The sequence below is a fragment of the Marmota marmota genome, unplaced genomic scaffold, assembly GCF_001458135.2.
Source record: "Marmota marmota marmota unplaced genomic scaffold, marMar, whole genome shotgun sequence".
In the NCBI taxonomy this organism is placed as follows: Eukaryota; Metazoa; Chordata; class Mammalia; order Rodentia; family Sciuridae; genus Marmota; species Marmota marmota.
The window spans coordinates 1824954-1841129 of NW_025999949.1; the positions used below are offsets into that span (position 1 = coordinate 1824954).

At 35.1% G+C, this 16176-nt stretch overlaps 1 protein-coding gene across 9 annotated transcripts in view; it reads left to right on the forward strand.

Moving 5' to 3' along the window:
• Vps13b (vacuolar protein sorting 13 homolog B) overlaps nt 1–16176 on the forward strand; it is a 734817-nt gene that overhangs the window by 580735 nt on the left and 137906 nt on the right. For 7 of the 9 annotated variants that reach the window (XM_048801898.1, XM_048801903.1, XM_048801897.1 and 4 more), the window contains 4 exons: nt 5946–6005; nt 11669–11871; nt 13898–14105; nt 14396–14580. In XM_048801898.1, coding sequence (XP_048657855.1) covers nt 5946–6005; nt 11669–11871; nt 13898–14105; nt 14396–14580 — 656 coding nt within the window. The remainder of the gene's footprint in view (nt 1–5945; nt 6006–11668; nt 11872–13897; nt 14106–14395; nt 14581–16176) is intronic. The other 2 variants (XM_048801902.1, XM_048801905.1) reach the window with 1 other exon arrangement.

Here is a 16176-nt window from a genome sequence, read left to right on the forward strand (position 1 = left end):
TTCAAAGTTGCTACTGATGAACTGGCATGTACCTATTTTTTTTTACCCTTAAATTACCTGGAGTTTACTGAGTTTTTTTCAATGGTCATATTTTTCTGTACATTCTGATAAACCACTGAGACATTTTAAAAAAAAAAGTAGAAGGAGATTCTAGACATTGAATAGGAAATAAATAGAACAGTGAAATTATTATAACTTTTTCTCTCAAAATAATGTCCCATATTATTTTTCTAGTATGTAAAATAAAATCTACAAATGTATGTAAGCACTGCTGTAATTCTTCTGTCTTCTTAGGCATCACATATAGTGGAGAAGAATCTCAATGTACAAGTTTTATTCTTGCTGTAACTGTTAACAATATATGAGTACATAGACTTTGGGGCAGTAATAAGCAATATTAAAATACTACTACCTTGGGGGGGATTTGTTTTCATACCCTCAAAAAAGAGATTAAAAATTATGAGTATTTGGCTTTTTAAAAAGCTAGTAGATTTTTGTTATTTGGGCAAATGATACAGTTAGTTATTCTTTTGTTTAAGCAAATTATTTTTGTGCAGCCTTTTATGTCAATTTTATGACATGTTTTTCTTCTGTGGTAGCAGGCTTATACATTTCTTAAAATGTCTGTTAAGTGATTATTGTTCTTTGATACAGTTTTTGTTTTAGGGCTTGTGCCTATTATATCTGTTTTGGATTCCTGCAGGAAGTTCTTAAATAGTCAGGATAGTAACTCCAAAGCTATAGAAGGTAACCCCTGAGTTGAATCTCTGATGTTTTAATTTCAAGGTTTCATGAAAATGAATACTTTCTATTAAGCAGCAAGCTTGGGCTATCAGAGCGATCTCCTGTGGTGGTGTGGGGAACATGATGTACCTGCCCAGCCTTTCTACAGGGAGATGAGCTCACTGCACAGAGATAACCATCTCTGACTTTTTCTTCTGATTCATCGCTGACCTGAACTCCATTTGAACCTTGTTAGACAAAAAACAAGCAGAATTCCTGGCCCAAACTATAAAATATAATTAAGCCCTTTTGAAATGATGTGTAAAAGAACATTGCTATACCCCCACTTATAACCACTAGTACCACCACAACCAATAAAGTTAAATCAAGCACTGCCTGTAATGGATTAAAATAATAAATGTTCCTGGATTTCAGTGTTTGAAGTACTTGAAGAAAACAGTCTCCCAGCAGCCCGGGTAGCTGAATGTAGAGAGACGTTTATTAATGACGAGTTCAAGGATTTGGCCTGTTTAAGATCATTACTTTCTGTTTACTGTGTGTTACACATCTCTTGTATTTTTACACAGCCCACATGTATCCACATGCAATAATGAAAAGCTTTTTTTTCAACAAAAGAATTGTTAATTGTATAAATATGGTTCTCTTGGGGAGTATGAAATCTTCATAAGACTCTGCTCCCTTCTAATGAGTAATGCAGTGCAGTTATTATAATGTTCCATGTAAATCCACCCTCAAATCTTTCCCCTGCCTAAATTAGCCTATTTCTTGCTATCAGTTTCAGTTACCAAATTACAAATTCTTTGCTAGAAAACTGTTGGCCTCAGGTCATGTATATTTTAGAATCACATCCCATAACATTGACCCGTGTGTGTCCTGTATCTGATAGGGTGAAAAAAAATCAGTGTTTTTATTTTTTTCTCCAACTTTTAACTCAAGAATTTTAAAGAACAATGCATTTCTCTAGATTTTGATGCATTTGTATAAAAAAACAAGTGATAAAAATTTTATATACAGACATTAAAACAATGTTCTTGGACAGTAGAATAAAAAGCCTTTGAGAAAACAAAAGTGTTATCAATTAACATGAGACTATCTCACGGTGTACAATGTCTTTGGAGAGGTTTCAGCGATAATAATTAAGAACTAGAGACCTTTATCTTGGTAGCCTCATCTTTACATCCTAATGATAGCACCTATTAGTTAGTATTCAGTGAAATGAACACATATTGTTAGAGCCCCAACCCAGGACTGTGGAAAAAGAGACGGTTAGAAGTAAATCTGTATCTATCACTCTCCTGCATTTGTGGCAGCATTTAGTTTTGCCTGTGGTCACAGCAAATTGCCCTCTTATCCACAGAAGCCAGTAGGCTATTTGCTAAGAAAGTTGCTGGCAAAGCAACCCTGGCAGTAATGAGTGACTGAAAAAACATCTGAGATGTTCTTTTATACCCTAGCTGGTCCCCTGGACCTGTGGCTAAATTGACATAGCACAGCAAGACTGTGCAAGAGAGCTGTAGACAGGAACAAACATTTATTTACAACCCTGTTACCACTTGGTAAATGAAACTACTAAGAGCAAACTAAGAGTCATAGTTTTTATAAAGCAACATAGTACTTGAAGGAGGCTGACAGTCTGCATCCCGGCCCTGCTACTTACTGGCTAGTAGATTGTGGCAGAAACAACTGTGTAACTCATCTCCCAGATGAAGGCAGGATTGATTCATAGGGCTGTTCAGAGAATTAGATGACATAATCTGTGCAGAGAATCCTACATATTGGTTGGCACAAATTAAGTGTTTAGTAAATACTGGCCTTTATCTTCTTTCCCTTCCCTCAACAGAGTCACAACATTTGAATGCTAAAGTCATAGAAAAGTAAATTTTTTAGCTAAAACTTATCTTAAAGGCAATACTTTATCAAGAGCACTTTCTATCCTTTTCTTCCATAGACCTAAACGCATTGAATTTAGGATAGCCAACTGTATCAATCTGATACGATTGTAGCTAAAGATAAAAATATTTATTCATTCCACAGCCCAGTGTCAGACTCATGATTTCAATGCTCTTTAAGATACTAAAATTATCTCATGGGCCACCTAAGTGTCAAGGAGCTAAAGCCCACTGGGCTAGTGTTAATTGCCTTGTTGAGTGAAGTAGAGAGAGTAAGCATTTGTCCAAGGATCATTGGGGTGGGGGCGCGTATCATGGATTGAACCCAGGGTTGCTCTACACTGAGCTATATCCCCAGCCCGTTCTATTTTTTATTTTGAGACAGGGTTTTGCTGAGTTTCCCTGGCTTGCCTCCAACTTGCCATCCTCCTGCCTCAACCTCCTGAGTAGCTGGGATTACAGTTGTGAACCATCATGCCCAGGCTGTCCAGGGTTATTCTAAAATAAAGTGAACTTCTGATTTCTGGTATTTCTATTATATCCATGTTTTTAAAACTGGGTATGTAGATCAAGATCATTTTCTAAGCCATTGTAGTAAATTACTTAGCAAATCATTTTGCTTTCAACATTAGATTTATACCAATTCTATCCATATCACTGACCAAGAAAGTTTGATTTAGTAGCAGTTTTTTCATGTAATTAAATTAACCAGCTACTGCATTTATCTCAAAGCTTTTCAAATATGTATTTACTGTTATTTTCTCTGTAAGAAGGTTGTTATATGCTCTCCAATATGCAGTTAGATATGCGACTGCATTTTTTAAAAACATAACTGCATGGTCCAATCAAGTTCTGTTTTTCTGATAAACTGACAATATGTAAGATTCTCTGCACAGATTATGTCATCTAATACTCTGAACAGCCCTATGAATCAATTCCTCTTCTGCCTTCTAGTTATTTTTCCATTTTCTTACATCCAAAACATGAGGCCTGGATTAGACTAGGAATCTCAGCTTTTACTAAACAGTGAGGACTGGGTAAAAGTCCCTAAGAACACTGGAAGTCCTGCCTAGGATAAGTCATTAAATACTTTGAAAAAGAGACACTAGTAAGTGGGCCACCCAATTTGGCTATCATTTTATGACTTTTAAGTTACTTTGTTGGAGAGCACTGGCTTCTCTTATAGCTCACATCAGACTCCATTGAAACATGTTCTGTTATGTTTTGTTCTATATATCAATTATATCCTGTATTTTAGTTTGCTATATTAACATACAATATATTTGTATAAGCTTATTACAAATTGAATTGAATATTATCAGATCAACTTAAGCATTCTGATTGGGGAGCTGGAGGTTTTTTCGTGGTTACAACACCCAAGTGTCATTTTTATGTCTTCAGAGTGATTATTTGAATGAACTAGAAATTGAAAGATTTTATTTTTGAAGGATTGGTCACATCTTTATGGATCATAGTTAAAAAAAAATTTCTCCTCTTTGAGGCATCTCCATGCAAATCAGCTTCTGTATGTTTCTAACACATGCTTGCTGATTTTCTAGTAGCCTAAGATTGCTTCCAGCTGGATAAAAAAATACCTGGATAGGCTTTGCTAGCACATGTTGTCACTGAATACTCTTTCTAATGATATACAGAAGCTTGATTTAGATTGCATTTTGCTCAGTCAGCATGTAGAAAATAAGAGCCTTACTTAGAGAGTCTAGTGTGTACTGATGATGTGGGGCTGGCAGCGTTTTGTAAATATTTTCCAAAACAAATGGTTTGCATTTATTAGTCTTCTGAAGGAGTATTTTAAAGGTCATGAAACTATTTGTTCCTTGAGATTTTTATACTCAATGAAAAATATGTCAGTATGCAAACAAAGCAAGATTCTATTTATCACACTAGTTGTTTCTGAAGTTACTTCTCAATGTTGCTACACCTCATTTAGTTTAATTAAATATATGCCATTAGTTTTCTAAAACTGAAATTAAAAATATAAACACAGATTTTTTTGAAAGAGGCCAGTGGAAATATCTAGCAGAAAACCATTCTGCTGAATGAAAGGAGGTAGAGAGAAGAGGTTATGTCCTTGGTCAAGATGACCTGATCACACAGTTGCTGAATACAACATGGGATCCTGGGACAGGGGAAAAAAAAAAAAAGACTTTAGAGGAGAAACTCATGCAAATCAGAGTTTTACATAAATTAGTAGTATTGTATTACTGTTAAATTACTGGCTTTTGAGAAAGAAATACACTCTAGTTTGATGTGAGATATTAAGGGAAGCTTGGTAAAAACCTAAAATTTATTTCAGAATTTGAAGTTTTAAAAAATGACTGGATTCATAATCAAGTAAGTATAAAAGCTTTCAAAGGGTAAATGATAATTTTACATCTTAAACTTTTGCATCATTTCTTTTTTTATTTTTCCTCCCTCTTTCTAATTTTTGGAAATTTAGAGGGGACAATTAAAAGTAAAGAAAACGTCAAGAATAGCACTTCAAATGCCTGTGTACCTACAGCCAGAACAAATATAAACATTTTATCAGAAAGAACCTTACAAAATTATTCAGCCTTTCCCCATGTTCCATTGGTAAGATAGCTCTATAACTTTTATTTGTGATGTTTTTTTGTCCAACAATGCATTACTCCACTGGAAAGAACAACACATGCCTTAACTCAAGTTCTCTTGCCATTTATACCAGATTTTAAATGTGCAAGTATCCAGTGAATTGTCTGTGGCCCCAAGTTTATGTGTGCAGTGAAATAAGGTTTATTTTATCCCAAGGAAGATATTTAGTTATGTTTCCTAATGAAAAAAGCAAAAAGGAAGAGCTGATGTCCCACAGGCCAGCTTTCAGAGTGGGAGAAAGGAAAAAGGAGAATTAATAGCCCTGTCATGAGTCCCAGAGATTATTTTTATGATAAAAGTATAAAGTTGGTCTTCCATCCATAAATGACCCTTTGTGAAATTTATAACCACTTTGTTATTCATTGATCACCACAGTCTTTATTACTGATCACTTATACCAAGATTAAAACCACTTGAATATCTTTTCCTATTACTATGCTGTAGCCTTTTTGAAGTGTAGCAGGAAATATTCAAAAAAAGAGGTAAGACAGTGTTTTAAACTGAAAAGCTTATCCTTGCAGATGAACCTGTTTGTGGTGCTACAGATATTCAGGTACCCTCCTTGAGCAGCAGTCCTAGTAGGTGGGTGTGTAGTAAGTGTAGCAGGCAGGGACAACACATGGGGATGAGTTGAATTTATCTAGTAGGCTCAAAATTGAACCCTGCCTTATTTCCTTGTAGGTATATGGCACGTGGGAAAAGAAAGGGAAAAAAAGGAACCAGGCAGGGCAGTTTATATCGGTAGGTCATAGATCTTGATGTCTTTGGGCAGTGCCAATTTTCTGTTTCCTCCTGGCATTATTAGTTGTTAAATACTAATACTCAGTTCTGTCAGTGTGTTTAAATAAGCCTGTGATAGTGCAAATAGGCCTGAGCTTCAGGACTAAATGATTAGAAAATGTTAGCTTGAGGGTGGTTATTGGGGGAAAAAATAAAAGGGATCAGAAAGAAAAAGGGAACAGCAACTCAATTATATTGAATAAAAGAATTTATAGCACATAAAGTGAAATTTTAAAAGGTTCAAAATAATAGAATTTATATGGAAGCAATGAAATGTTCATGTTCTGAAACAGTTCTCATGTACTCAGCAATCAGTATTTTTATCTTCTGTGTGTGTGAGCACACCGGCACACGTGAGCACTAGGTATTGAACTCAGAGATACTCTGCCACTAAACTATATCCCTAGTTCTTTTAATTTTGTTTTTTTGACATAAGGCCTTCCCAAGTTGGTGAAGCTGGCTTTAAACTTGCAATACTCTTGCCTCAGCCTCCCAAGTCATTGAAATCATAGGTGTGTGTCACTATACCCAGCCAACCGTCAGTATTGTAAATGTTCTTTGTTTTCCCCCTGGTTCTTACTGAGATCTCAGAACTTGAGAGAGAATATGATGCAAAAGAAAATTGTAAATTATTTACTTTTTCTTTATATACCCAAGGTATTATATAATCTGTGAATTTTGTTTCAATAATTAATATATGCATGCATAAATATTAAGCTGAAGGTGATGCAGAATGTCCAATTGTCTTATACACAGAAGCATAGAGTAGCACTTGTTTAAGAAAATAGGTCTGGTTGTGGACACTCCACCAAAAAAAAAAAATTATCTTTAAAGCCATGAGAATAGAGAAGTACACTGAAATAGATTAGGGAGAGAAGAATAGAAGTCTAAGGATTACCTTGAAAATCCCATTGGTGGGGCTAGAGTTGTGGCTCAGGGATAGCAAGCGCAAGGCACTGGGTTTGATTCTCAGCACCACATACAAACAAATAAAGATCCATCAACAACTAAAAAATATATTTAAAAAAGAAAAGAAAACCCCATTGGTTAGAAAATGTCCATCAGTTGGGATGCTTAGGGTGGCAAGTGGAAGAAAAACAACCAAAAGTGAGTTAAATAGTATCATGAAAGAGAAAAGTGCCAATTCAGTGCTGTCCTCAGGTACCACAGCAATCATTAGGTTTCCTCCTTCCACATTACCCAGCTTCAGCTTTGAGCTCCAATTATTGGTACCATCTAGTACCTCCAGTATCGTTGATTACGAAGCAAGAAAGGTCATTTTCCCCCAAAGTAGCAGTATACCTCATTGTAGGATTTCATGCTTATCTCTGAACCAAACCAAACTCCAGTGAATATCAAACATGAAATTCTATAAAATTTGACAAGTTCCCAGTCTGGAACATAACAATAGCTGGGTCAATGCCTGACACAATACACAATTACAAGGTCCCTATCTCAGGCATACTGTGCATCCTCCTGCTCTTCTCAGGACTCAGATGAGTATGGCTCACTTTCTTGTTGTTTCAGACTTCCAAAGTGTTGACCAACCATTGGCTTCCTAATTCTGTCACATCTTCCTGAGATTTCAGTTTCTAATTGCATAGTTCGAACATTAAGTGCCCCCCAAAGGTCCATGTGTTAAAGACTTGCTCCCCAGCCTGGCACTGTTGGGGGGTGCTGTGAATCTTTAGGAGTCAGGGCCTTATCAGAGGTCATTGGGGGCATGTCCTCAGAGGAAATTTTGAAACTCAAGTCTCTTGCTTTTTCTCTTTGCTTCTTGATCATGAGGTGTTCCCACAATGATGTGTCACCTCACCATCTGCCCGAAACAATGGGGCTAATCAGTCATGGACTGGAACCTCCAAAACTGTGATCCAAAATAATCTTTTTCTCTTTATAAGTTACTTATCTCAGATATTTCATCATAGGAATATGAAGCTAACATGCTACCTTTATGTTTTCCCTCCTGATAATTTCAGCCATCCCATTCTCTCTGCCCAAAGTAAATAAAAATAGGATTCATATAAGGACAGGGAAATGTTCATGGGTTTAGCAGGTCACACAGTGACACAAAAACTTTCACCATTTCGTATTTGTTTTTGTAATAATTCAAGTCTGAAGATTTTTTTCATTCTTGCCTTAATGTCATCAGTAAATACTTATATTTGCATAATTTGAGGGAGTTAAGAAGAGCTCCTTTCATCAACCCTACTTAAATTCCTTTTTGAGAAAAGATACATAACTTTCAGAGTATATAAAAGACATGATGACACAAATTTTATCATTCCAGTACTAGAGTTCTCTAGACAAAACCTAAGAAACTGGATATACAATATCAGTATTTTGAAGTAGTCTCCACACAGTAGAAACGTAGTAAGATATAGTGTGTATTATGTTTGTCTGCATAGGTAAGATGTTTTTTCATATGCTTACAAATATTCTTGTATAAATGAAAGCTGCTGTAGAGCGAGATAAGATAATCTCACTCACCTGTGTGCATCAGAAAAAAATGTTGTTGAGCTCACTCTTAAAGAAACTTCCAGAGATAAATATCAGCTCTTTCTGTTAATTGTCTTTTCTTTGATAGATAATTACTATTCCATAAACTTGCCCTTCATTACTGGGGATTGAGCCCAGGGCTTCATGCATATCAAGTAAGCACTCTACCACTGAGCTGCATCCCCATCCCTTTTAAAAAAAATTTTATGGGTACATTACAATTATATATAATAATGAGATTTATTATGCCATATTTGTGTATGTATGCACATAATTTTTTTTAGAGAGAGAGAGAGAGAATTTTTTAAATGTTTTCAGAGGACACAACATCTTTATTTTATGTGGTGCTGAGGATTGAACCCAGCGCCCCGCGCATGCCAGGCAAGCGCGTTACCACTTGAGCCACATCCCCAGCCCGTATGCACATAATTTGATGAATTTCATTCCCCACTCCCTTTTTTTCCCTCACCTCCCCCCATCCACTTGCTCTATTCTGCTGATATACCTCCTACTACTATATATTTTTTCAATTAGTACATTATATATATACACATACACATACACATACATACACACACACACACATATATCTACAGGATAAAAATTGTGGTATATTCATATATCACATAGCATAATTTGGTATATTTCATTTCCCTGTACTTCCCTGTGCCTTCCTCTCCTCCCTCCCTCTCAGTCCCCTTCCTCTATTCTGTTGGTGTCCCTTCTATTTTTGTGAGATCACCTTTTGTTTAAAATTCCTTCTCACTGTTGCTCTCGCTTTCTTGCTCTTTATCTCGCTCTCTCACTCTCGCTCTCTTGCTTGCTCTTTCTCACTTTCACATACAAGAGAAAACATTTGGCCCTTGACCTTCTGAGATAGCCTGATTTAACTTAGCATCATGTTCTCTAGTTTCATCTATTTTTCTGAAAATGGCATAATTTCATCTTCTTCAGGGCTGAGTAAAACTTTATTGTGTATTTTCTTTATCCATTCATGTGTTGTCCAGCACCTGGGCTAGTTCCTTAACTTGGCTATTATGAATTGTGCTTCTGTGAACATTGGTATGCATGTATTGCTGTAGTATGCTGATTTTAGTTCTTTCTAACAAATAAATACCAAGAGCAAGATAGCTGGGTCATATAGTGGCTCCATTCCTGGTCAAAATTTTGAGGGTTCTCCATACTGCTTTCCAAAGTGATTATATTAATTTGCAGTCCCAACAACAATATATGAGGTACCTTTTCCCCCACATTCTCGCCAGCTTTTATTGTTATTTGTATTCCTGATGACTGCCATTCTAACTGGAATGAGATGAAATCTGAGTGTAGTTTTTATTTGCATTTTCCTGATTGCTAAGGATGTGGAACACTTTTTTACATGTTTTTTGGCCGTTTATATTCTTTTGAGAAATATTTGTTTAGTTCATGCCCATTTTGATTTATTTTTTTTCAGTGTTAACTTTTTTGAGTTCTTTATATATTCTAGATATTAATCTTCTGTCAGAAGAGTAAGCTTATACTTCCCTGGACCCCATGATACTGTTAATTGCCAGTGAATCCAAGGCCTCAAGCATGCTAGGTATACATTTCCACTAAACTATAACATCAGCCCTTTTTATTTTATTTTTGAGACAGGGCCTCCCAAAGTTACTCAGGCTGACCTTTAATTCACAGTCCTCCTGCCTCAACCTTTTGAGTAGCTGGGATTACTGACTGGTGTGAAGCACCATGCTTAAGTCTGTTTTTATAATCCTGTTACAACAATTTCTGGATGATGAATTAATGTGTTTCATTTAGCAGATATTTACTGTTGAGAAGTCAGGAAATGTAATGCAGTTTTCAGGAAGTTATGACTTAAGTTATGAACCCTATCGATAAAGATGGTTTTGATTCTTGAGTATTTTTTAACCTATTTCTATTTCTCTTATTTTCTGATTTTTTCCTTTAGTCTAAGTGAAATGTAACTTTGAATAAAGATAATTGGGTGAAGAAATGAAAGTGTCAGTAGCACAGTAGATTTGTTTAAAAATTTAAGAGATTGATTTCCACAGTAGTTTTTAAACAGAAGTCTTCAAGCTGACACTTTTTTGGGTATGATGCCTTCTGTGCAGAATTAAAAGTTGTGTATCTCATTTCTACAGTAGGAACATACAACACTCATGAAGTTTTCAAATGTCCATGGAATTGAAAAGTCAGTGTGAATACTGTGAACTGTGTATGTTGTGGGCATAAGGTGTTTTTTTAATCTTTCATCTTTTTTTAAGGATCAAATAGCATTAGAAAAATAAGCCCTGTGCATTACACACTTGGTCTGGTGAAATTCAATATTCACAATGACAATTTAGAATATAAGCTCCTTGGAAGGAAAGTGAACTCACCACTCTAAGTTTGCATCTAAATATCTTAAAAGTGTACTCTTAGTTTTATGAAAAGGTTTTGATCCGTACTCCTACTTTAAGTTCAAAAGAAAACCTACATTTTGAAGTGTATTCCTTTTCTGGGTGTATTTACTTTGAACTACAGCATTTAGTTTTTCTCATAAATCTAACCTGCCACTATCTGTTTTTAAGACTTTGTAAACTTCAAGTGGTTATGATGTGTGAAGTTTGGGTTAAACTAAATTTTTTATAAAACACATGTTATATATTTTGATTGTTTTGAATTTTAGCATAGGACAGTCAAAAACTTTGAGTGCCTAGCAAAATAATATATTGTACTCTGGTGCTGTAAGAAATCACAGAAAATTGCGCTTTCCCATCATTTTAATGATAGACAAATGAAGCAGCTGTTCTTATTCTTAGCATAGCTGTTTGAAAAACTTGCACAGTTTAATGAAAATGTCTCTACTCATAAAACTTAAAATACTCACTTGTGGAAAAAATCATAATGTTTTGGCAAATATTGCTTTGTTAAGAATGTGAATGAGGTATACCTGCTTCATAACTAGAATTCTATTTAAATGGCATGAAACTGTGGTTGGAAAGCCAACTGAAAAAGAAGATTCTGACAGTGGGTGAATTAACACTCTTTAAAAATATGCAGTCTTTTCCCGAACTCTTGTTGAGGGTTCGAGGAAGAATTATGTACCTCTTTCCATTTTCTTTTTTTTCTTTTTTCTTTTTTAGGCATAATTCTTGGATCGTCATTTCTACTCAGCATAAATGATTTTCTCCTTAAAACAAGTCTCAGAGAAAGAAGTCGGATTCTCATAGGACCATTTTGTGCTACCACTAATCTAGAAGCTAAGTGGTGTAAACACAGTGGCAATCTAGGGCCAGAACAGTCCATACCAAAAATATCCATCGATTTAAGAGGTGGTCTGCTACAGGTCAGTAGGAATTGACCCTTTTTTTCCCCATAAATTTTTAGATGCCTTTGTTTTTTTGTGGGTGAGAAAAGGGTATTATCAGATTGCTATCTTATAAAATTTTTGGCAGTTTTATTGAGGTATAACCACATGCCATATAATTTACCTATTTAAGGAGTGCAATTCAATGGTTTCTTAGTATCATCTCAGAGTTGTGTGATCATTACCATGGCCAATTGTAGAACTTTTTTTTTTTACCACTTATTCTTCAGTTGAGAGGGACATTTGGGATCTTTCTACTTGGGGCTGTTAAAAATAATGCTGATATTACATTTGCATTTAACATTTTGTGTAGACTTGTTTTCATTTATCTTGGGTATATAATTAGGAGTAGAATTTTGGGGTGAAACTTTTTAAAATATAAATACTTTTATAACTACAAAGTAGTTGAACCATTCCTGGTGACAGATTTCTTATATATTATGATTGCTGATTACTAACACTTGCTATAAGTCACATTGCAACTTCTTATGCATTTGCCTTATATACCACAATATATGGGTATCCATCTTATTTCTTGGTAATATTTGAATAGATGTTAATCTGATCTTTATGTGATTCGATGCCCTCTAAAATTGCCTGAATCCAAAAAGCTTACAAAATTCAAATACTAGAAGGTTGAAATGGCTGATTTGTCAGTAATGGAGGCATATTAAACATAAATTTCTTGATTTCATCTGAAAATTGTATTGCTTCAAGTTTCACCAGTTTTACTGACTCAGAGTAAGATTTGGGAGACCCCAGTAGCTTATTGCTTTATGTTACTTTGGAGATTTTCAGTGTCTATTGTAAATCTTCAGGTATTTAGCGAGAAGTATACAGTTTTGTAGTGCTTTCTAGAGAATAATAACATTACTAACTTTTTTCCAAGGCAGCAAAATAACTACACATTAAAAACAGAAATAAGAGCAAAATCAAGGTATATCATGACTACATTCTAGTCAGTGCCTGTTTTTAACAGCATAAATCCAGGACATGGTGTTCTCTTCTCCACCTTGACTTTTCACTCATCTCTATTTCTTTTTGATGAGAACTAAAGTAAACAGTGTTGTATCTCTTACTTCCATTTCAGAGATGCCTCAATTCCAAAGAACAGAACCTAAGTGTAGTATTTAAAACTTACCCACAAGGTATAAGGCTATTATTTTCTATTTTGTATGTTCTTTTGTCTTTTCTGTGTTGACCAGGGGTCTCTTAGAATTAATAGTTATATTGATTTTACCCAGTATATTCAGAGAAATTTTAACATTAAGGAAATTTTAAATTCTCTGATGTAATCACTATGACTAGTATTCTGTCACAGAATATTATTATTCAAAAGCAGAAAAAGAAAATTTCATCTTCTCCATTACATGGAAACTCTCTCTCTTTGTCCCCTTGTTCTGAAACTCTTCTGTAGCTCCTGGCATATAGTCTCAGGAAGGAGCTGTGGAATCCCATATATTAGCATATTGTTACTACATACTGAAGTTGGATAGCCTTCCAAGTTCAAGACCACTAAGCAGGTTCCTTCTCTCTTTTTTCTCTGAAGTATAAAAGAGCAAAGAAATGAGCCCCATAATCAGAATTGTTTATTTAATCTCATGACAAAATCCAGGAAGCTATTCCACAAGGTTATTATTACTATTTTATTAGCACTTTGGCCTAGAGGATCTTCATTACCTTCTCTTGTACTATAATAAGTTTTCTTTGCCCTCATGGCTAAATGAGTTTATAAACATTACTTCACATTAATGTAATTTCATCATTGATCTAACATTTAAGATGTGTTACTCACACAATAGATGATATAATTGATTTTGTTGTTATATTTACTTAATAGAATCTCATTCTATAAGTTAACTATTTCTTAGAAATTAGTTTATTGTTAATAACTATAAAATGAAAATAATTACTGTCTTGCATTAGTTTAAATATGATTGCACCTAATTGCCCTTAAGAACTCTTTGTATTTAAAGTCAGCACAATTTTTCATGTCACTTTAAAGGTCTTCTGGGGTCAAGAACATTTGAATTGTTTAGTCCTCCTTCATGAATTACTCAATGGATATCTTAAAGAGGAGAGAAATGTTGAAGTGCTAGTTTCTGAACCAGTACCTCAGATGCCATCTCCTGTGGAAAAAACTCAGGCCTTTAAAAGTGAACACAGTTCAGATGACCTGCGGACGGGTCACTTTCAGTACATTCAAGATGCTGGTAAGTAGGTATGAGAGTATGTGTGCATGTGTGGGTGTTTAAATGCATACTTACTAAATTACAACACATCAATCACTTGTACAGGACATTCATACATACAGTACAATAATAATGCATTCTCATTCAGTCTTTCAAGGGAAGTCTTGATTTCTTTCTATCTCAAACCATATAAAAATTATCAGATGGTTTCCTTTTATTCTTTTCTCTTGATCTTAAAACCTTCTTCTCATTCTAAGAAACCATCATGTCCCTTTTAAAAGCATACAGTGTATTATATTTTCATTTGACAGAACCTTTGAAACTCCCTGGTGTCTATGAAGTCTTGTTTTATAATGAAACAGAAGATAGCCCAGGAATGATGTTGTGGAGGTATCCAGAACCCAGAGTACTCACCCTTGTACGAATAACTCCTGTACCTTTCAACACCACAGAGGATCCAGATATTAGCACAGCAGACCTGGGTGATGTGCTACAGGTAATGTAGAAACTATTCATTTTAAAATAAAGTGTAGGAAAGTGTTGATCATTCATTAAGAATGATTTGCAGCATACTTATTCCTTATGTTCAGTAATATTATAGAGAAATACACATGCTTATACTGTGTACATACACCTAATGTACAATAGAAATTTTAAATTAAGGGAATGATGTAATTCAGATTCAAAATACTTGAGAATTTCAAGAGTTCCTAATCCTTCTCTTCATTCTGATGTGTGTAAGATTACAGGGTCTTACTGTAAGGGGACAAGCAGGTGTCATTAATTCATCACACATTTAATAGCTGCTGTGTTTAGATTCCTTAGAGTTTCTAGAACTTCTCCCTGGAATAAAATATGCCCACATATGGCCAAAATTCAATAACTCTAATTTTCATTTCCAGAGCTGAAAATGGTCTTGGGACTTGAGTTAGGCTGATTGTTCCTAATAAGAAAAATTATCTAAACAGTGATCATATTCCCTATGGTTTTGAAATGCTTATTGCTTGTTAGTTCTCTGAGTTTAATGTGAATGTCAGTGTGGATATATTATATTATTATTCTACTTGCTAATATTCTACTGATCTGAATTTCTCTAAAATATGTTTCACCCTTAGTCTTCCATCTTTTACTGGATCTCAAATCCATCCATTCAAACTCTGGGAGTAATTTTTGATTTCTCTCTTTCCATAACTCTGCACATCCAACCATCAACAAGTCGTATCAGTTCTACCTCCAAGACCTTTCCTTATTCCACCTAATTACTTCCTGGTTAGTCTGTGTGCACTTCCATTCTTGACTATTTGTAGTGCATTTCCAAATATCAGCTTGAGTGATGTTTTTAAATGTAGGTCATGAGGGGAGGGGAGGGGAGGGGAAGGGAGGAAAGGAAGGGCAGCAGAATAAAATAGACATTATTATTGTTGTATGTATATAGGTGACTGTATGACCAATGTGATTCTACAACCTGTACAATCAGAAAAATGAGAAATTATACTCCATTTGATTCAAATGTATGAATTGTCAAGACCATTGTATTGTCATGTGTAACTAATAATAAATAAATAAATAAATAAATAAATAAATAAATAAATAGATGTAGGTCATATCACGTCACAATTTAAGACCTTCTGGAAGCTTCCTCTAATAATTTGAATAGAATTGTAGTCTTACTCTCTGAGTGGAAGTCAGGTCAGTCTCCTCTTTCTCACTGTGCACCAGCCATCCTGGTCTTCTTTTTCTCCTTGAGCATATAATCTTAGTCCTTTCTCTTGCCATTGCCTCACCTTTGAACATAACCACTCTCAACCTTTGTTAATCAGATACTAGCTCAAATGTCATATCTTGGTTAGCCCACTTGCTCTACTTAATTCTGTATCTTATTACCTTGCTTTACTTTCTTCATGGCTTTTGGAGCTGTTCAAAATTATCTTATGCAGCCAGGCATGGTGGCACATTTCTGTAATCCCAGTAGCTCAGGAGACTGAAGCAGGAGGATCACAAGTTCAAAGCCAGCCTCAGCAACAGCAAGGTGCTCAGTGAGACCCTGTCTCACAATTAAAATACAAAATAAGACTGGGGACGTGGCTCAGTG